At 45.2% G+C, this 22,527-nt stretch overlaps 1 protein-coding gene across 3 annotated transcripts in view; it reads right to left on the bottom strand.

Moving 5' to 3' along the window:
* The window catches only part of NEK6 (NIMA related kinase 6), an 88,338-nt gene that overhangs the window by 45,715 nt on the left and 20,096 nt on the right, over positions 1-22,527 (bottom strand). The window contains exons 2-4 of one of the 3 annotated variants that reach the window (XM_035112725.2): positions 13,529-13,653; positions 6,608-6,748; positions 2,604-2,666 (exon numbers count right to left, since the gene is read on the bottom strand). In XM_035112725.2, the coding sequence (XP_034968616.1) occupies positions 2,604-2,666; positions 6,608-6,748; positions 13,529-13,621 (297 nt within the window). In that variant the 5' untranslated portion in view covers positions 13,622-13,653. Of the gene's footprint in view, positions 1-2,603; positions 2,667-6,607; positions 6,749-13,528; positions 13,671-22,527 lie in introns of all 3 variants that reach the window. The other 2 variants (XM_035112724.2, XM_060270303.1) reach the window with 2 other exon arrangements.

Genomic DNA, 22,527 nt, shown 5'->3' with positions numbered 1-22,527 from the left:
GGTTTGGCATTCGTTGCTCTTTCCTCACGACGCGTTTACCAGCTCAGGCGGAACAGCTGTGATGTAATCTCATCTTACGGCGAATCTAGCAGTGAAGCTGCGTGGAATCCAAATACTGGTTTAGAGCAGGCATCCCCAAACTTTGGCCCTCCAGATGTTTTGGACTGCAATGCCCACAATCCCTGACCACTGGTCATGTCAGCTAGGGATCATGGGTGTTGTAGGCCAAAACATCTGGATGGCCACAGTTTGGGGGTGCCTGGTTTAGAGCCAAAACAGAGAGTCATGCCTTTGAAAGGTTAGATTGGGAATATAGTTTAAAAGTGAATTGATTTTGGAAAAAGGTGAAAATATGGAGGCTTATAGAGGGGGAAAAAATTAGGCACGGGAAGAAAAATTGGAGTTTGATTTTTTAATGATTTAGATATTTGGTAAAAATGATAATAGTCAAGTTTTAAAATAGTATAAGGTATAAAGGTAATTATTTTATAGATTAAAGAAACTGTTGAAGAGGATAAAAAAGGGACGAAAACCGGGGAAGGGGGGAGGTCGGGGAAGCCCACAAAATATGGTTTGTTAATTATGAGTGGAAAAAAGATTATTCTTGTTTTGTTTTTGTTTTTTTCCTTTTTTGTCTTTTTTTCCCTTTTTTTTTCATTTTGGTATGAGAATAGATGGTTGGATGGATGCCTTCCTGCGTACTGCCCTGATTTCCTGGAGCTCTCTCGTGGCAGGGGGGGGGGGCTTTGGGGGCAGGGGAGGGGGAGGAGGACAGAAACCCAACCATAAAATGGACCACCTCTGACTGCTCACCTGCGTGGGATGCTTCTGTGGCAGGGGAGGACCCATGGAGGGGGTGGGAAGAAGGTGGAAAGGTGTTCATGTATGTACCATTTTTTGTAATTTGTAAAATCAATAAAAATTATGTTAAAAAACAACAACAGAGAGTCATGCCTTCTTCCAAGGAAATAAAAGTCGGGAAGAAGCACATCTCCTCAAATCTACAGTGGTACCCCGCTTTAAGTACAGTGGAACCTTGGTTTATGAACACCTCGGTTTACGAATTTTCGGTTGACGAACGCCGCGGACCCATCTGGAATGGATTAATGCACTTTCCGTTACTTTCAATGGGCAAGTTCGCTTCAGTTTATGAACGCTTCAGTTTATGAACAGACGGAACCAATTACACCCATGCTTCGGGTTAAGTATGCTTCAGGTTGAGTACTCCGCGGACCGGTCTAGAACAGATTAATCCACTTTCCATTACTTTCAATGGGAAAGTTCGCTTCAGTTTATGAACGCTTCAGTTTATGAACAGACTTCCAGAAACAATTGTGTTCATAAACCGAGATACCGCTGTATACAATTGGTTCCGGAAGTCTGTACTTAACCTGAAGCGTACTTAACCTGAAGCGAATGTTCCCATTGAAAGTAGAATAATAGAATCGTAGAGTTGGAAGAGACCACAAGGGCCATCCAGTCCAACCCCCTGCCAAGCAGGAAACACCATCAAAGCATTCTTGACATATGCCTGTCAAGTCTTAAAGACCTCCAAAGAAGGAGACTCCACCACACTCCTTGGCAGCAAATTCCACTGCCAAACAGCTCTTACTGTCAGGAAGTTCTTCCTAATGTTTAGGTGGAATCTTCTTTCTTGTAGCTGGAATCCATTGCTCCGTGTCTGCTTCTCTGGAGCAGCAGAAAACAACCTTTCTCCCTCCTCTATATGACACCGGTCCTGAAAGACCTCTTCTCCAGGCTAATCATACCCAGCTCCCTAAGCCGTTCCTCATAAGGCATTGTTTCCAGGCCTTTGACCATTTTGGTTGCCCTCCTCTGGACACGTTCCAGCTTGTCAGTCTCCTTCTTGAACTGTGGTGCCCAGAACTGGACACAGTACTCCAGGTGAGGTCTGATCAGAGCAGAATACAGTGGTACTATTACTTCCCTTGATCTAGGTTCGGGCATCCCCAAACTGTGGCCCTCCAGATGTTTTGGCCTACAACTCCCATTATTCCTAGCTAACAGGACCAGTGGTCAGGGAAGATGGGAATTGTAGTCCAAAACATCTGGAGGGCCAAAGTTTGGGGATGTCTGACCTAGATGCTATACTCCTATTGATGCAGCCCAGAATTGCATTGGCTTTTTAAGCTGCTGCATCACACTGTTGACTCATGTCAAGTTGGTGGTCTACCAAGACTCCTAGATCCTTTTCACATGTCCTGTTCTCAAGCCAGGTGTCACCCATCAATTTTTTTTTGCCCAAGTGGAGTACTTTACATTTCTCCTTGTGCAAATTCATCTTGTTTGCTTTGGCCCAGTTGTCTAATCTGTTCAGGTCATTTTGAAGTGTGATCCTGTCCTCTGGGGTATTAGCCACCCCTCCCCATTTGGTGTCATCTGCAAACTTGTTCAGGATGCCCTCAAGCCCATCATCCAAATAATTGATAAAGATGTTGATAAAGATGTTGAATAAGACTAGGCCCAAGACAGAACCCTGTGGCACCCCACTAGTCATTTGTCTCCAGGATGAGGAGCCATTGATGAGCACTTTAATCTTCTCCATTCCCAGATAAGCATCAAAGGTCCGGTGAAATTCTTACCTTCAAAAGGTCTATTTCTTTAATGCAATCTTGTCTAGCCTTGGCATCCATCATTTCAAATATCTTCAGAAGGAAAGAGAGTTACATGTTGAAAGTTAAGCAAAAAATATGGACGTTCCCACATGTTTAAGATTCTAGATCTACAGTCCCATGATCCCTGACCACTGGCCCTGTTAGCTAGGGATCCTGGGAGTTGTAGTTTAAAAACAGCTGGAGAGCCAAGGTTGCCTATGCCTGTTTTGGAACTACAACTCCCATGATCCCTAGCTGACAGGGCCAGTGGTCAGGGATCATGGGAGTTGTAGCTCCAAAACATCTGGAGCAGGTATAGGCAGCCTTGGCTACTTCCAAAAGTGGAGTGAGTTCATTTTACAGGTGAAAGTCGGAAAACTAGAATACAGTGGTACCTCTACTTACGAATTTAATGCGTTCCAAACGCACATTTGTACGTCGAAAAAATTTGTAAGTCAAATCCCATAGGAATGCATTGGGAGAAAAAATTCATAAGTCAAAGCAACCCTATCTAAAAATTCGTAAGTAGAAAAAATCCTATCTAAACCACATCCAAGATGGCGGCGGAACTCCATTCGTAAGTAGAAACATTCGTAAGTTGAGTTATCCTTAGGTAGAGGTACCACTGTATCGTTGAAAAGTGCATTTATTTCAGCAATGCAACTTAAAAGGTGAAACCAATCTATGAGATAGATGCATGACACGCAAAGCAAGATATGTCAAGCCTTGATTGGTTGTCATTGTAATTATTTGTCGTTAGGCAGGTCAATTATAAATGAAATGTAATTCAATAAATGTCATAGTGATGTTTATTTTTGTTTATTTTTGTATTATTGTAACTATTTGTTTTATTACGGCGGAATTTCCAAAAGAAAGCATTTGTCAAAATTAAAAGAAAAATTATATTATTTTTTAAAAATTAAAATAAAAAATTATATTATAAAAAATAAGAAGCTGCATTACTGAAATCAATGCACTTTTCCGTGATATTCTAATTTTCTGAGTTTCACCAGTAAACCTGCTTTGTTTTATTACTGTGGAATTTCCAAAAGAAAGCATTTGTCAAAATTAAAAGGGAAATAAAAAAATAAGAAGTTGCATTACTGAAATAAATGCACTTTTTGACGATATTATTATTATTTTCCGAGTTTCACCTGTATATATATATATATATATATATATATATATATGTGTGTGTGTGTGTGTGTGTGTAAATGTAAATGTAAATGTGCCATGTCCGTTAGTATCCATGTTTAACCAAAACCGCTTGACCGATTGCGCTCAAATTTTGACACACTGCATGCCAATGAGAGCAAGCCCATGCCATTTTCAAAGACCGGTGTCACACCTGTGCCAGGTAGAACCCCCCAAACCCCGTGTTTCAAAACACACGATTCAGATGAAAATGCATGCTGGGGAAAGAAGCATGTTGCAAACCAGCGCCCTCTAGCGCCGGCTACACTGGTACTGCACCTAAAAACCTTCCCTCTTAACAGCATACCAGCTCCCGTTTACCTACTAGGCTGAAGCCTTTACAGACTAGGCCGCATGGAGGTACTGACTCGCCTGGGTGGGGGTTAGGGGGAGGAGGGAACGGGATAGGTCAGGACATGGTGGGACCAGTCACAGGGATGAACCGAGGGGAAGAGGGGGCGTGATACGCCATGGGTCAGGACAGGGTGGGGGCAATCACAGGGATAAGCCGGGAGTGGGGGGAGGAGGGGGCGGGATGGGTCATGGGTCAGGACAGGGTGGGGGGAATCACAGGGATAAGCCAGGTGGGGGGGAGGGGGTGGGATACGTCATGGATTGGCACAGGGTGGGGGGAGTCACAGGGATGTGCCTGCATAAACAGAACACACGTAAAACAGGGGGACTCTGAAGGTGAGGGGAGTCTGAAGGGAGACTCCGAGTTTCCATTTAACAGACTGTGCCACAGCAATGCGTGGCAGGGCCAGCTAGCCATCCCTAAATTATATTATCTCCTGGGCAACCATGACCTTTCTGCGGCTTCATAGTTTCTCGGGGTTCTTAAGAATTAAAAAGACCTACAAACAAAGCGGAAACTGTAGCACCAGCATTTAGCACATAAATACAACTGGAGAAAGTATTATTAAGTTTGTTGTTTTCTCATCAATTTGTTGACCTTAATAAACACAAACAAGCAAACAAACCACACAGACCAAAGTAATTACATTCTACTGTATAAATAAATGGGTTTCTTAAGAAAAGTGCCAGGGAAATGAGTACAAATAATGATCTAAGAGACGACTCTACACATGGATATCACCAAATGGGCAGCATCGAAATCAGATTGATTATATTCTCTGCAGCCAAAGATGGAGAAGCTCTATACAGTCAGCAAAAACAAGACCTGGAGCTGACTGTAACTCAGATCATCAGCTTCTTATAGCAAAATTCCAGCTTAAACTGAAGAAAGTAGGAAAAACCACTGGGCCAGTAAGATACAATCTAAATCAAATCCCTTATGAATACACAGTGGAAGTGAGGAACAGGTTTAAGGATTTAGATTTGGTGGACAGAGTGCCTGAAGAACTATGGATGGAGGCTCGTAACATTATACAGGAGGCAGCAACGAAAACCATCCCAAGGAAAAGGAAATGCAAAAAAGCAAAATGGCTGTCCAACGAGGCCTTACAAATAGCGGAGGAGAGGAGGCAAGCAAAATGCAAGGGAGATAGGGAAAGATACAGGAAATTGAATGCAGATTTCCAAAAAATAGCAAGGAGAGACAAGAGGGTCTTCTTAAATGAGCAATGCAAAGAAATAGAGGAAAACAATAGAACGGGGGAAACCAGAGATCTGTTCAAGAAAATTGGAGATATGAAAGGAACATTTCGTACAAAGATTACCATAATAAAGGACAAAAGTGGTAAAGACCTAACAGAAGCAGAAGACATAAAGAAGAGGTGGCAAGAATACACAGAGGAATTATACCAGAAAGATATGGAGGTGTCGTACACCCCAGGTAGTGTGGTTACTGACCTTGAGCCAGACATCTTGGAGAGTGAAGTCAAATGGGCCTTAGAAAGCACTGCTAATAACAAGGCCAGTGGAAGTGATGATATTCCAGCTGAACTATTTAAAATTTTAAAAGATGATGCTGTTAAGGTGCTACACCCAATATGCCAGCAAGTTTGGAAAACTCAGCAATGGCCAGAGGATTGGAGAAGATCAGTCTACATCCCAAATCCAAAGAAGGGCAGTGCCAAAGAATGCTCCAACTACCGCACAATTGCGCTCATTTCACATGCTAGCAAGGTTATGCTCAAAATTCTACAAGGCAGGCTTAGGCAGTATGTGGACCGAGAACTCCCAGAAGTGCAAGCTGGATTTCGAAAGGGCAGAGGAACCAGAGACCAAATAGCAAACATGCGCTGGATTATGGAGAAAGCTAGAGAGTTTCAGAAAAACGTCTACTTCTGCTTCATTGACTATGCAAAAGCCTTTGACTGTGTCGACCACAGCAAACTATGGCAAGTTCTTAAAGAAATGGGAGTGCCTGATCACCTCATCTGTCTCCTGAGAAATCTCTATGTGGGACAAGAAGCTACAGTTAGAACTGGATATGGAACAACTGATTGGTTCAAAATTGGGAAAGGAGTACGAAAAGGTTGTATATTGTCTCCCTGCTTATTTAACTTATATGCAGAATTCATCATGCGAAAGGCTGGACTAGATGAATCCCAAACCGGAATAAGGTTGCCGGAAGAAATATCAACAACCTCAGATATGCAGATGACACAATCTTGATGGCTGAAAGTGAGGAAGAATTAAAGAACCTTTTAATGAGGGTGAAAGAGGAGAGCGCAAAATATGGTCTAAAGGTCAACATCAAAAAAACCAAGATCATGGCGGTCTGATCCATCCATGTAAAAACAGTAACAAGGAACCAAGAGGTACACTACCAGCCCATTTGTGCCACTAAGAGGCACCTTCATCCAATCTTACCTGGGCATTTCGATTCTCACCTGTACTTTCTTTAATGCCACTGGCTTCCTGTCCAGGAGGAGAGTAGCCTTGTAGACTTCACTGAATTGTCCTCGTCCAATTTTCTTCTCTATCTGAAAGTCTGCCAAGGTGCAGCGATATGGGTATGAAGTCTGATGCCTCTGTTTAAGGAGGAGAAAAAGACGATAGTGGGTTAAATGAAGACATAAATTCATAGAATCATAGAATCACAGAGTTGGAAGAGACCAAGAGGGCCATCCAGTCCAACCCCCTGCCAAGCAGGAAACACCACCAAAGCATTCCTGACAGATGGCTGTCAAGCCTCCGCTGAAAGACCTCCAAAGAAGGAGACTCCACCACACTCCTTGCCAGTAAATTCCACTGCCGAACAGCTCTTACTGTCAGGAAAGTTCTTCCGAATGTTTAGGACTCCCTGGAAAAGATCCTGATGTTGGGGAAAATGGAGGGCACAAGGAGAAGGGGACGACAGAGGATGAGATGGTTGGACAGGGTTCTCGAAGCCACCAACATGAGTCTGACCAAACTGCGGGAGGCAGTGGAAGGCAGGGGAGCCTGGTGTGCTCTGGTCCATGGGATCACGAAGAGTCGGACACGACTATCTTCCATAGGACATCCCTTCAGGTATTTGAAGATGGCTATTGTATCTCCTCAGCCCTGAGTCCTAACTGGAAGGCCAGATCCTGAAGCTGAGGCTCCAATACTTTGGCCACCTCATGAGAAGAGAAGACTCCCTGGAAAAGACCCTGATGTTGGGAAAGATGGAGGGCACAAGGAGAAGGGGACAACGGAGGATGAGATAGTTGGACAGTGTTCTCAAAGCTACCAACATGCTCCAAGCCTTAGGCCACCTAATGAGAAGAGAAGACTCCCTGGGAAAGACCCTGATGTTGGGAAAGATGGAGGGCATAAGGAGAAGGGGATGACAGAGGACGAGGTGGTTGGATAGTGTTCTCAAAGCCACCAACATGAGTCTGGCCAAACTGGGGGAGGTAGTGGAAGACAGGAGTGCCAGGCGTGCGCTGGTCCAGGGGGTCACGAAGAGTCGGACACGACTAAACAACAACAATGATAACATTCTCGTGCACATCAGTACAGTAAAAGAATTTCTCTAGTGCCTTCTTCACCTGAAAAAACAAAACACTGCAGCAGAGCAGCAGAGCAGTTTCCCGCAGACAAGTTCGAACCTCTTGCTATATGGCTCAGCCACAGAAGTCCTTAACAGAAGCCTTTAAAATGACCTTAACAGATTAGAAAACTGGGCCAAAGCATACAAGATTAATTTTAACAAGGAGAAATGCAAAGTACTACACTTGGGCAAAAAAAAATATGAAAGGCACAAATACAGGATGGGAGACACCTGGCTTGAGAGCAGTACATGTGGAAAGTGTTGGTAGTGTTGGTAGTGTTGGTAGTGTTTTTACATGAGTAGAATGTCTCTTTTTATTTAAAATGCATCTCTGGGTTATTTGTGGGGCATAGGAATTCGCTCATATATTTTTTTCAAAATATAGTCCGCCCCCCCCCCCCAAGGTCTGAGGGACAGTGGACCGGCCCCCTGCTGAAAAAGTTTGCTGACCCCTGATCTAGATCAAGGGAAGTAATAGTACCAGTGTATTCCGCTCTAGTCAGACTTCACCGGGAGTACTGTGTCCAGTTCTGGGCACCACAGTTCAAGGAGGAGACTGACAAGCTGGAACTTGTCCAGAGGAGGGCAACCAAAATGGTCAAAGGCCTGGAAACAATGCCTTATGAGGAACGACTTAGGGAGCTGGGTATGTTTAGCCTGGAGAAGAGAAGGTTAAGGGGTGATATGATAGCCATGTTCAAATATATCAAAGGGTGTCATATAGAGGAGGGAGAAAGGTTGTTTTCTGCTGCTCCAGAGAAGCGGACACAGAGCAATGGATTCAAGCTACAAGAAAGAAAATTCCACCTCAACATTAGAAAGAACTTCCTGACAGTAAGAGCTGTTCGGCAGTGGAATTTGCTGCCAAGGAGTGTGGTGGAGTCTCCTTCTTTGGAGGTCTTTAAGCAGAGGCTTGACAGGCATATGTCAATAATGCTTTGATAGTGTCTCCTGCTTGGCAGGGGGTTGGACTGGATGGCCCTTGTGGTCTCTTCCAACTCTATTATTCTATGATTGAACTAGCTGACCCGGCCACGCGTTGCTGTCAGCCGTATGTGAAGAATGCTTTGATGGTGTTTCCTGCTTGGCAGGGGGTTGGACTGGATGGCCCTTGTGGTTTCTTCCAACTCTAGGATTCTGAGATTCTAACTCAGCTCCCCCAGCGCCATTAACGCTGGGTAAGGACTGGACGCCTCGGCTGATACACTCTGGCAACCGCCAAGGCTAGAGCTGCAAATTTGCATATGCAATGACCTAGATCTGCATTTCCTATCACAACCTATCAGACCTAATTAAAGCAACGGACCCAAAGCGAGGATGTAAAATGATAGCAGGAACAAAAGGAGCCTAGCCAGGTCAGACCAAAACATGCCAAAACTTCCGTATTTATTAGAGCAAGCCGTGTTCAGACAGTTATTAGTAAAATATTATGTCCGCAGCAGACACGCTCACAGTCTAAATGGTGGTTGTGAGGGATAAAAAGGACGAAAAATACTGGGCCGCCAAATCAACCCACTGCTACAGCACAGAATGTTTTACAGTAGTAGTAGTAATAATAATAATAATAATAATAATAATAATAATAATAATAATAATAATAATAATTTATTTATTATTTGTACCCCGCCCATCCGGCTGGGTTTCCCCAGCCACTCTGGGCGGCTTCCAACCAAATATTAAAAACAGTACAGCATCAAACATTAAAAACTTCCCTTAACAGGGCCGCCTTCAATTGTCTTCTAAAAGCAAAATAGTTGCTTATTGCCTTGACATCTGCTGGGAGGGCGTTCCACAGGGCAGGCGCCACCACCGAGAAGGCCCTCTGTCTGGTTCCCTGTAAGCTCACTTCTCGCAATGAGGGAACCACCAGAAGGCTCTCGCTGCTGGATCTCAGTGTCCGGGCAGAATGATGGGGGTGGAGACGCTCCTTCAGGTATACTGGACCGAGGCTGTTTAGGGCTTCGAAGGTCAGCACTAACACTGAATTGTGCTTGGAAATTAACTGGGAGCCAATGCAGGTCTTTCAAGCCCGGTGTTATGTGGTCCAGGCGTCCGCTCCCAGTCACCAGTCAAGCTGCGCATTCTGGATTACTTGCAGTTTCTGGGTCACCTTCCAAGGTAGCCCCACGTAGAGCGCATTGCAGTAGTCCAAGCCGGAGATAACTAGAGCATGCACCACTCTGGCGATACAGTCTGCGGGCAGGTAGGGTCTCAGCCTGCGTACCAGATGGAGCTTTGAAAGAAAATGTCATGAAATTGATGTACGGGTCTCCGGAAAATTTTACACATCACTTGGGAAGACAAGTTGGAAGAGTTGGAAGAGACCACAAGGGCCATCCAGTCCAACCCCCTGCCAAGCAGGAAACACCATCAAAGCATTCTTGACATATGACTGTCAAGCCTCTGCTTAAACACCTTCAAAGAAGGAGACTCCACCACACTCCTTGGCAGCAAATTCCACTGTCAAACAGCTCTTACTGTCAGGAATTTCTTCCTAATGTTTAGGTGGAATCCTCTTTCTTGTAGTTTGAATCCATTGCTCCGTGTCCGCTTCTCTGGAGCAGCAGAAAACAACCTTTCTCCCTCTTCTATATGACATCCTTTTATATATTTGAACATGGCTATCATATCACCCCTTCACCTTCTCTTCTCCAGGCTAAACATACCCAGTTCCCTAAGCCGTTCCTCATAAGGCATAGTTTCCAGGCCTTTGAGCATTTTGGTTGCCCTCTTCTGGACACGTTCCAGCTGGTCAGTATCCTTCTTGAATTGTGGTGCCCAGAACTGGATACAGTACTCCAGGTGACTAGAGCAGTACTACTCTGAGCAAAGCAGAATACAGTGGTACTATTACTTCCCTTGATCTAGCTATACTCCTATTGATGCAGCCCAGAATTGCATTGGCTTTTTGAGCTGCTGCATCACACTGTTGACTCATGTCAAGTTTGTGGTCTACCAAGACTCCTAGATCCTTTTCACATGTACTGCTCTCAAGCCATCTCCAACTCCTCGAAAGATTCAATCAACGATGTATCCGAAAAATTTTACACAGCACTTGGGAAGAGAGGCAACCTAATATCAGTGTACTGGAAGAAGCAAATATCACCTGTGTTGAAGCTTCGACATCAACTTCGTTGGACTGGTCATGTTGGGCGGATGCCCAATGATCGTCTTCCAAAGCAACTACTCTATTCCGAACTTAAAAACGGAAAGCGTCATGTTGGTGGTTAACAAAATAGGTTGAAGATCTCAAGGCAGATCTTTAAAAATGTAGTGTAAACACTCTCAAATGGGAAGCACTGGATAAGTGCCAGAAACCCAGTCTGCCAAAATCTGCGTAGCTTTATCAAATCACAGATCGATCCCCATTTAACAATGCGGCAGTAAACTATTGCAATCAATATGCACAATAAGGTATTCAAGAAGCTCAGTGAATCTAGAACGAGATCAGAAATAAGTAAGAAAAATCACCGAAAAACTGGAAGAAGAAGAAGAAGAAGAAGAAGAAGAAGAAGAAGAAGAAGAAGAAGAAGAAGAAGAAGAAGAAGAAGAAGAAGAAGAAGAAGAGCTCAATGGGAAAGTTCACTTCAGGTTGAGTACGCTTCAGTTTAAGTACTCCGCGGACCCGTCTGGAATGGATTAATCCACTTTCCATTACTTTCAATGGGAAAGTTCGCTTCAGGTTAAGTACGCTTCAGGTTAAGTCCAGACTTCCGGAACCAATTGTGTACTTAAACCGAAGTACCGCTGTAAATCCATTTAACTATGTCATTACAAATTCCAACATGTCCTCTAAGAAGCCACGAACGTTTCTGCTGCTTAAGAACACTTCCTAATCTTGTTCATGGAATAATTACATGGGCTCCACCCTGCCAAATGAGACCGTAATTAACCCTAATTGCTTAAGATGTAACTTGGCTCTTTCAAGGAGATCAATTACTATTAAATGACTTAATATGACAAATTACTGCAGGAGGGGAGGGGGGAAGCGTTCCACACAGGCAATTTCAATGCAGCACTAAGCACCATGTGTTCACAATAGGGTGATGACAGGAACGCGTGGCCGGGCCAGATAGTAATGGAATAGATGACTTTTTTTACAACCTCATTTCCCTGTATCATAATTTGATGAGCTTTCATTAAAGATTACATAAAATCTGACTTTCAAAGAGATTTGATTAAAAAAACCTCATGCACAAAATGATTTAAAAAAATTTATTGATCCATTTTTGGACTATTTTTGAAGTCGCTTGAAGCAGATATAAAACTGAACCCAAGCTTTAGAAAGTCACATATATACAACATTATATAGGGTCATCAAACACACAAGGAAGCTTTTTTTAGCTGCAGTAACAACATGCCCGGCAGGGTCTGCTGGCTGAGTTTTGAGGTCCCCAAAAGGGGCTTTTACCTTGTGCAGGTGTGACATTTGTATAGGCTATGTTGCTAAGAACACTCCCCATTGTGGAATGTGGTGTTGTGTCCAAATTTGATACGAAATATATATAGAATTGTGAAAACAATTTTTTGAAATGGTCAAACGGCATACAAAAAAAATTAAAAACAGTTTGTGCGTGACCTTTTTAAATATTTCAGTGGACTATCCCTCATTTTAGTCATTAATAGGCAAAAGTTCATCCATTTGTCCTACAGGAAATAATTTTTGAGGGGGAAAAATGAAAAGTCATCAACCTAGTTCACAAGCAAGTCATTGTTTTTTCCCCTAGATCTCATAGTTGTACTCTGCTGTTGCTCTCTTAATTACTGCATTTTTCGCTCCATAAGATGCACTTTTTTCCTCCTAAAAAGTAAGAGGAAATTCTGCGTGTCTTATGGAGCGAATGCGTGGTCCCTGGAGCCGCATTTCCCCGGGGCAAAAGGCAGATCGTGCGATATATATATATATAGAGAGAGAGAGAGAGCGCTAAAGGTTAACAAGAGGGGAAGAGAGTGTTGAAAGGAACCCGCTCAGCAGCTGATTTCAAGAGATCAGGAGAGAGATAAGGGATCCAGCCTTCCCGGACCCTTCTTTGTCTAGACCTCAATTGTTGTCTGCAGAGGGAGACATGTGACTGGCTGGTTAGATTATCTGTCTTGAAACTGTAGAAATGGCTCCCTTTCCTTTCCTAAAGAAGCTGCAGAATGCAGCTCCATTTTTTTTGAGGATCAGCTCAAAGTTGTGCAGCTTCTTTTGCAAACGGGAAAAGCCGTGTTTTTGGGGTGATCAGCTCAGAGTTGTGCATCTTTTTTGCAAAGGGGGAAAGCTCCATTTCTGAGGATGAGCTCAAAGTTGTTGAGCTTACCTTGCAAAGCACAAAGGGAAAAAAATCCTGTTTTATGGGGTTCAACTCACAGCTCTGCAGCTACTTTAGGAAAGGAAAGGGAACCATTTCTAAAGTTTCCAGACAGATAATCTAATCAGCCAGTCACATGCCGCTGGGGAAACAAACATTCAACAATGGAGGCCTGGGCAAGGGGGCGGGGCTGGGAAGGAAGCTAGCGTCCCTTATCTCCCTCCCCGATCTCTTGCAATCAGCTTCTGAGCGGCTTCCTTTCAACACCCTCTTTCCCTCTTGCTAGCCTTTAGCTCTTTATTAAAAAATAAAAAAGCACGACCTGCTTTTCGCCCGTGGGCAATTCGGCTCCAGGGACCACGCATTCGCTCAGTAAGACGCACAGACATTTCCTCTTACTTTATAGGAGGGGGAAAGTGCGTCTCATGGAGCGAGATTCTTGTTTAAGAGTTGTGAAATATTTCAAGCAGAGGACCAAGAGAAAGAAAATGGCTGCTTACTTGGGCATCATTCTGGTATTCCTGGCTTGGCACTTTGCAGAGTGGGTTGTTCTGGTCCCCCAGATGATGTGGATGACTGTGTTGTCCTTCCATAGTAACATTCCAGACTTTGCCTTTCAGCTCTGCTGAAACAAGAAGAGACCTGTGTCAAAGTAAAAGGCCCCACATGGCAGAACTCAAGTGGATTAACAGGAAGAACCCATTTATATCACATAGAATCATAGAGTAGGAAGAGACCACAAGGGCCATCCAGTCCAACCCCCTGTCAAGCAGGAAACACCATCAAAGAATTCCTGACATACGGCTGACAGCAACGCGTGGCCAGTTAAGCTAGTAGAATCATAGAATCATAGAGTTGGAAAAGACCACAAGGGCCATCCAGTCCAACCCCGTGCCAAGCAGGAAACACCATCAAAGCATTACTGAAAGATGGCCATCAAGCCTCCGCTTAAAGACCTCCAAAGAAGGAGACTCCACCACACTCCTTGGCAGCAAATCCCACTGCCAAACAGCTCTTACTGTCAGGAAGTTCTTCCTAAGGTTTAGGTGGAATCTTCTTTCTTGTAGTTTGAATCCATTGCTCCATGTCCGCTTCTCTGGATCAGCAGAAAATAACCTTTCACCCTCTTCTATATGACATCCTTTGATATCTTTGAACATGGCTATCAAATCACCCATTAACCTTCTATTCTCCAGGCTAAACATAACCAGCTAGCCTAAGCCGTTCCTCATAAGGTATCGTTTCCAGGCCTTTGACCATTTTGGTTGCCCTCCTCTGGACACGTTCCAGCTTGTCAGTATCCTTCTTGAACGGTGGTGCCCAGAAATGGACACAGTACTCCAGGTGAGGTCTGACCAGAGCAGAATACAGTGGTACTATTACTTCCCTTGATCTAGATCAGACATCCCCAAACTTCGGCCCTCCAGATGTTTCAGACTACAATTCCCATCATCCCGGAACACTGCTCCTGTTAGCTAGGGATCATGGGAGTTGTAGGCGAAAACATCTGGAGGGTTGCAGTTTGGGGATGCCTGATCTAAATGCTAAACTCCTATTGATGCAGCCCAGGATTGCATTGGCTTTTTGAGCTGCTGCATCACACTGTTGACTCATGTCAAGTTTGTGGTCTACTAAGACTCCAAGATCCTTTTCACATGTACTGCTCTCAAGCCAGGTGTCTCCCATCCTGTATTTGTGCCTTTCATTTCTCACCCAAGTCATTGATAAAGATGTTGAAGAAGACTGGGCCCAAGACAGAACCCTGTGACACCCCACTAGTCAGTTTTCTCCAGGATGAGGAGGAGCCATGGATGAGCACCCTATGGGTTCGGTCAGCCAGCCAGTTACAAATCCACTGAATGGTAGCATTGTCTAGCCCGCATTTTACCAGCTTCTTTACAAGAATATCATGGGGCACCTTGGCAAAGGCCTTGCTGAAATGAAAATAGCCTATATCAGGGGTCAGCGAACTTTTTCAGCAGGGGGCCGGCCCACTCTCCCTCAGACCTTGTGGGGGGCCGGACTATATTTTGAAAAAAAATATGAACAAATTCCTATGCCCCACAAATAACTCAGAGATGCATTTTAAATAAAAGGACACATTCTACTCATGTAAAAACATCAGGCAGACCCCACAAATAACCCAGAGATGCATCTATATATATAAAAATGTAAAAATCGTGAAACTGCGTTTGACACTTTTCTCCATAACCGCTTGACCGATCATCCTGAAATTTTGACACAACGATCCAGGCCACTCCTAGAGCGTTGTTGGAAGCAAAATTCCCTCAAATCACACACCTGCACAGGTATAGACCTGCTTTTCCACCAACTCAAACAGTGCCCTCAAGTGGCGTAATACCCTCCTCCACCCCCTCCCTTCCTGTGAAATCTAAGCCACACCCACAAACCAAATGACATCATCATAAACCAAGCAACTGAAAATCCCCCAAGGCGGCCATTATCACACCACTACGCCTTTGTTTAATGTAGGCCCCTGACAGGCCCGGGGGGGGGAACCCACAACAACACACTTGGGGGCACGGCAAGGGGTTTTTACTTTACCATTTAGCACCACTAACCCCCCCCCCCAAAAAACCCCACCAAAAAACCAACATTGCCAAGTGGAGGTCGGGGCCTGCCTGGGGGGGGGGGTGGCACAGGCCACAGCACAGCCTTTGATTTATGTAGGCCCCTGCACGGCAAAGGTTTTTTACTTTACCATTTAGCAACACTACCACACCGGTCATGGGGGGGGGGGCAAACTGAATAGATCATGGATCGGGACACATGGGGCCAGTCACATGGATAAGCCACAACAACACACCACACCCACCTCCGCCATGAGATCCTGTAAAACAGGAGGCCTTGGCTCCATTTTACATACTAGGCCTCAGGTCTACATCCCATTAAATACTATCCCAAATGGAGCCCTGGGTGGGAGGTGGGGGGAGGAGGAGCCCAAATAGGTCATGGGCTGACGTAGGGGCGGGGGGTAGATAACCACCCCATTTACAATTCCCTACCTTCCCCTTGCCACTTCCTAGGTTTTTTATGGAACTGAAAAACTCGGGTACTTCAGAATGCACCTTTTATTGCCAGGCACATCATCATCCCCTATCCTTAATCTAAATATATAGAAATGTTCACAATTCGTTCGCAGGGGCCAATGTATGGCGATACAGGGGGGAAGGGACAACAGACGGCTCAGACAAAAGTAAATACTGGGAAATAGAACCCAGAAACTGACAACTCCTTCTCCAATGATGGGGGCCAATGTAGAAAGATACCGGGGGTAGGGGCCAACAATCCCCAGGAACAACAGAGGGTTCAGACAAAAGTGCATGCTGGGAAATAGAACCCAGAACCTAACAGTTCCTTTTCTAAGGGTGGGGGCCAAGGTATGGAAATACAGGGGGAGGGGCCAACACTCCCCAGGGACAACAGAGGGAAGGGTATCCTACCGAAACACAGGGATGAGCCGGGGTGGAGGGAGGAGGGGCAGGATACGTCATGGATCGTGACAGGGTGGGGGGTGTCACAGGAAAGAACCACAGCAACGTGTGGCCGGGTCAGCTAGTTTTAAATAAAAGGACACATTCTACTCATGCTGATTCCCGGATTGTCCACGGGCCAGATTTGGAAGGCGATTGGGCCGCATCTGGGCCACTCTGGGTGGCTTCCAACAGAAAAATAAAACAAAAGAATCTATTAAACATTAAAAGCCTGCCTTCGGATGTCTTCTAAAAATCTGGTAGCTGTTTTTTTCTTTGACATCTGATGGGAGGGCGTTCCACAGGGCGGGCGCCACCACCGAGAAGGCCCTCTGCCTGGTTCCCTGCAACTTGGCTTCTCGCAACGAGGGAACCGCCAGAAGGCCCTCGGCACTGGACCTCAGTGTCCGGGCAGAACAATGGGCTCTTTTCTGAAAGTGTGAAGCTTAGTCTGTCAGCAACACACACAGAGAGAGCACACATGCTCCTGGTAGGCTCATGATTTTTTGGGTGCTGCAGGGAAAACAAGGCATGGTTGCTTCCTATGAGAGATAGTCACTAGCAGCTCAGAACAGCACAGCTGCCACAAGTGCCATATATTCTGGCGTATAAGACAACAGGGTGTATAAGACGACCCAGCATATAAGACGACCCCTGACTTTTCCAGTTAAAATGTAGAGTTTGGGATATACTCGCCGTATAAGAAATACGACCCGCCGTATAAGACAACCCCCGACTTTTGAGAAGATTTTCCTGGGTTAAAAAGTAGTCTTATATGCAGGAGTACCTCGACATCAGAATGCCTTAACGTCTGAAGGTTTAGACTTACGAAGTCTGCAAACCCGGAAGTATTTTTGCCGCACATGCGCAGAAGTGCAAAATCGGGTGCCGCGCATGCGCAAAATGGACGTTCGACATCCGAAGGTTTCAACTTACGAAGAGCGCCACAGAGCGGATCGCCTTCGTAAGTCGAGGTACCACTGTACGCAGTAATTCAGTTTGGCTACTTGTTTCAAAGCACCGTTGCTTGCAAAGCTTTGGAAGGAGCAAGGATAAAATATCGGTTTGGAAAAGGGATTGGTGTCAGCTCACATGATACCAACGCTGATTCTCGCTGACACCCAAGGGTCACACTGCTCAAAAGGATCAGCTATTCTGGGATGCTGGGGAAACATGCTATAGGTAGATCAGAGCATAATTCGCGGGAGGCAAGGGGCAGACTACTTCTGGGGCTGAAAAAACTAGACTACAGGATCTTTACTTTTAAAGTAACAAGAAGAAGAAGAAGAAGAAGAAGAAGAAGAAGAAGAAGAAGAAGAAGAAGAAGAAGAAGAAGAAGAAGAAGAAGAAGAAGACACAAATATTTAATAATAATAATAAAACAAACAAGATGAATTTTAACAGGGAGAAATGTAAAGGACTATACTTGGGCAAAAAGAGAGAGAAAGGAACAAATACAGGATGGGGGACACCTGGCTTGAGAGCAGTGAAAAGGATCTAGGAGTCCTGGTAGGCCACAAACTTGACATGAGTCAACAGTGTGATGCAGCAGCTCAAAAAGCCAATGCAATTCTAGGCTGCATCAATAGGAGTATAGCATCTAGATCAAGGGAAGTAATAGTACCACTGTATTCTGCTCTGGTCAGACCTCCCCTGGAGTACTGTGTCCAGTTCTGGGCACCACAGTTCAAGAAGGATACTGACAAGCTGGAACGTGTCCAGGGGAGGGCAACCAAAATGGTCAAAGGCAGTGGAATTTGCTGCCAAGGAGTGTGGTGGAGTCTCCTTCTTTGGAGGTCTTTAAGCGGAGGCTTGACGGTCATCTGTCAGGAATGCTTTGATGGTGTTTCCTGCTTGGCAGGGGATTGGACTGGATGGCCCTTGTGGTCTCCTCCAACTCTATGATTCTAGGATTCTACTAGCTGACCCGGCCACGTGTTGCTGTCAGCCATTTGTCAATAATGCTTTGATGGTGTTTCCTGCTTGGCAGGGGGTTGGACTGGATGGCCCTTGTGGTCTCTTCCAACTCTATGATTCTAGGTGCACTTTAAGAGGCAAAAATGCCCCAAGGCACTTGGTAGCGAAGGAAACCTATTAAGGAAAGTAATTTCAGTAACAACAGCCTCCGCTCATAACGGATGCACCTGAGAGATGCCCAATGCGTACTCCTTTTCCAAATCAGCCTCAATAACAGCTGTGATCAGCTTAATCAGGTATAAGCACGTAGCTTTGGACGCCTAGATCACATCCACAGGCCAAATTATTCTTCCTCATGAACAAACAGCTTGAGTGGCAAGGAATTATTTCCCAAGGAGAAAGCACAGCAGCAAGAATTGTGCCCACATGTCTGTTTCCGTATGCCAACACCACCTATCCTCTTGCTGTGTACAGGTGAAATTCAGAAAATTAGAATATTGTTGAAAAGTGCATTGACTTCAGTAATGCAACTTAATAATAATAATAATAATAATAATAATAATAATTTATAATTTATACCCCGCCCATCTGGCTGGGTTCCCCCAGCCACTCTGGGCGGCTTCCAACAAAATATTAAAATACAGAAATCTATCAAACATTAAAAGCTTCCCTAAACAGGGCTGCCTTGAGATGCCTTCTAAAGGTCTGGTAGTTGTTATTCTCTTTGACCTCTGGTAGGAGGGCGTTCCACAGGGTGCCACCACCGAGAAGGCCCTCTGCCTGGTTCCCTGCAACTTGGCTTCTCGCAACAAGGGAACCGCCAAAAGGCTGTCAGTACTGGACCTCAGTGTCCAGGCAGAACGATGGAGGTGGAGACGCTCCTTCAGGTATACTGGACCGAGGCCGTTTAGGGCATCCAAGGTCAGCACCAATTGTGCTTGGAAATGTACTGGGAGCCAATGTAGATCTTTCAAGACCAGTGTTATGTGGTCCCGGCGGCCACTCCCAGTCACTAGTCTAGCTGCTGCATTCTGGATTAATTGCAGTTTCTGGGTCACCTTCAAAGGTAGCCCCACGTAAAGCGCATTGCAGTAGTTCAAGCGGGAGCTAACTAGAGCATGCACCACTCTGGCGAGACAGTCCACGGGCAGGTAGGGTCTCAGCCTGCATACCAGATAAACATTGCTATGACATTTCATTAATTACATTCCATTTATAATTGACCCACCTAATGACAAATAACGGCAATGGCAACAAAGAAAAGCTTGACAAATCTTGCTTTGCATGTCACCCATCTATCTCATAGATTGGTATCACCTTATAAGTTGCGTTACTGAAATCAATGCACTTTTCAATATTCTAATTTTCCGAGTTTCACCTGTAGGTCCTGAAAGGTATATGTTATATACCCTGTTTCTCATATTTTAAGACATACCCATAAAATAAGCCATAGCAGGATTTTTAAGCATTCATGGAATATAAGCCATACCCCGAAAATAAGACATAGTGATAGGCGCAGCAGCAATGCCGGCCGCGGCAGGAGGAGGAGGAAAAAAATAAGACATCCCTTGAAAATAAGCCATAGTGTGTTTTTTTTGAGGAAAAAATAAATATAAGACATGTCTTATAATATGAGAAACACGAACAAAGGGCAGCTCATGGAAATTGGAGCAGAGTACTTCCACTCAGTGAGCAGTGTTCGGATCTCACTTAATACTCAAGTTTTGCAGAAATCACAAGGGTGAAAAACACTTCGATAAGGTCAATTGCAATCTGCAGTGGAACCTCGGTTTGCGAACGCAATCCGTTCCACGGAGGCGTTTATAAACGGAGGCATTAGCTCCCCGAAGGCACGTTCGTGCGCAAAGCGCCGATAGAGCGCTTCTGCGCATGCGCAATCTGCGCAGAAGCGATCTGCACATCCCACGCCGTGGAACCCGGATTTAAACACTTCTGGGTCTGCGGCATTCGTAAACGGAGGCATTCGTAAACAGACGTAGGTGTAAACCGAGGTTCCACTGTATAGGATTTGTATTTGGGACTGAGATGGAAAATATGTGCCAAAGAAGTGGAACGCCTTTTACCGAGGCCTCCATGAAAGAACCTAGTGATTCAAACTCTTTTGAAAACTAAGCACCAAAACGATTCTGCCTTCCTTTCTCTGATAATGTTCTCTCTCTTGCTGGCTCATAAAATAAATCTGTCAAGATGTGATGCAAGATAACGGATATATTTAAATGATGGCCCTGTGGCTTGTGATTACATTCTCTCCTGGCTCTCTACAGCAGTTCTACCCTGGGAGAGTTTTATTTCGGAGTGACTTTTATTGTCCATTATCTTACACCATTTATGCCACAGCCAGGATGTCTTGTAGGAAGATTCCGCCAAAGAAATATCTGTGTCGTTAGTTTTCTCGCTGCAATTTAGTCGGATCAACCTTTAAATCTCATCCATCATGCGGAAGGGGTTTTGGCAAAGCAAGCAAGGGTAATATATGCCTTCTTGTAGAATAAAATTACCAGTTAGGTTAAACAGCATTGCCTTCCCGCATCCCCTTCTGTAACACAAGCAAACAGAAAAATACACAAGCAGCCTCTGGCTTCTCACTCTCACACTTCTTCTCGGGGGAAGTACACCTGGCTTGAGAGCAGTACATGTGAAAAGGATCTAGGAGTCTTGGTAGACCACAAACTGGGAAAAGAAGCTGCACAACTTTGAACTGATGCTCAAAAAAAGGAGCTTTCCCCCTTTGCAAAAAAGCTGCACAACTGAACTGATCCACCCAAAATCGGGGCTTTCCCATTTGCAAAAGAAGCTGCAAGAAGCTGCACAACTTTGAGCTGATCCCCCCAAAAACACGGCTTTCCCCCTTTCCTCCTCTAAAAATTATGTGTGTCTTTTGGTCAGGTGCGTCTTACGGAGCGAAAAATGTGGTGCCGCGTATACAAAAGGAAGCCCCTTCCCTGAAACTTTCTTACACCACCAGCGGTTCAAAGGGACAGCTGTGTCTTTGAGAGCATGGGCGTACCCAGCAAGAGGCAGGGGAGGCAGCCCCCCCAGCAACAAAAAAAAAAATTACCGTATTTTACGGACCATAACCTGCACTTTTTCCTACCAAAAATTGAAGGGGAAAGGCACTGCGGGTAATGGAAATCGGGCTGTTTCCGCCCCCTCTGCGGTTGCAGCCAGCGACAGGAACGCGGGGAGGGCGAGAAGCAGCCTGAAATTGGGCTGTTTCCGCCCCCTCCACGGCCGCAGCCAGCGACAGGAATGTGGGGAGGGCGAGAAGCAGTCTGAGCTGGGGGGGCGGGGGGGCGGGAGCTCCATCCTTCCTTCCCCCCTCTTCCTTTCTTCCTTTTTCTCCGTCCCTCCCTTCCTCCAGCCAGTTCAGTGGATTTGTAACTGGCTGACTGACCAAAGGGTGCTCATCAATGGCTCCTCCTCATCCTGGAGAGAAGTGACTAGTGGGGTGCCACTTGGGCCAAAAAAAATGAAAGGCACAAATACAGGATGGGAGACACCTGGCTTGAGAGCAGTACATGTGAAAAGGATCTAGGAGTCTTGGTAGACCACAAACTTGACATGAGTCAACAGTGTGATTCAGCAGCTAAAAAAGCCAATGCAATTCTGGGCTGCATCAATAGGAGTATAGCATCTAGATCAAGGGAAGTAACAGTACCACTGTATTCTGCTCTGGTCAGACCTCACCTGGAGTACTGTGTCCAGTTCTGGGCACCACAGTTCAAGAAGGAGACTGACAAGCTGGAACGTGTCCAGAAGAGGGCAACCAAAAAGGTCAAAGGCCTGGAAACGATGCCTTATGAGGAACAGCTTAGGGAGCTGGGTATGTTTAGCCTGGAGAAGAGAAGGTGAAGGGGTGATATGATAGCCATGTTCAAAGATATCAAAGGATGTCATATAGAGGAGGGAGAAAGGTTGTTTTCTGCTGCTCCAGAGAAGAGGACACGGAGCAATGGATTCAAGCTACAATAAAGAAGATTCCACCTCAACATTAGGAAGAACTTCCTGACAGTAAGAGCTGTTTGGCAGTGGAATTTGCTGCCAAGGAGTGTGGTGGAGTCTCCTTC

The sequence above is a fragment of the Zootoca vivipara genome, chromosome Z (assembly GCF_963506605.1).
Source record: "Zootoca vivipara chromosome Z, rZooViv1.1, whole genome shotgun sequence".
Classification (NCBI taxonomy): Eukaryota; Metazoa; Chordata; class Lepidosauria; order Squamata; family Lacertidae; genus Zootoca; species Zootoca vivipara.
Note: the sequence above shows the minus strand (reverse complement) of the source record. Positions and strands in the feature narration are given on the sequence as shown.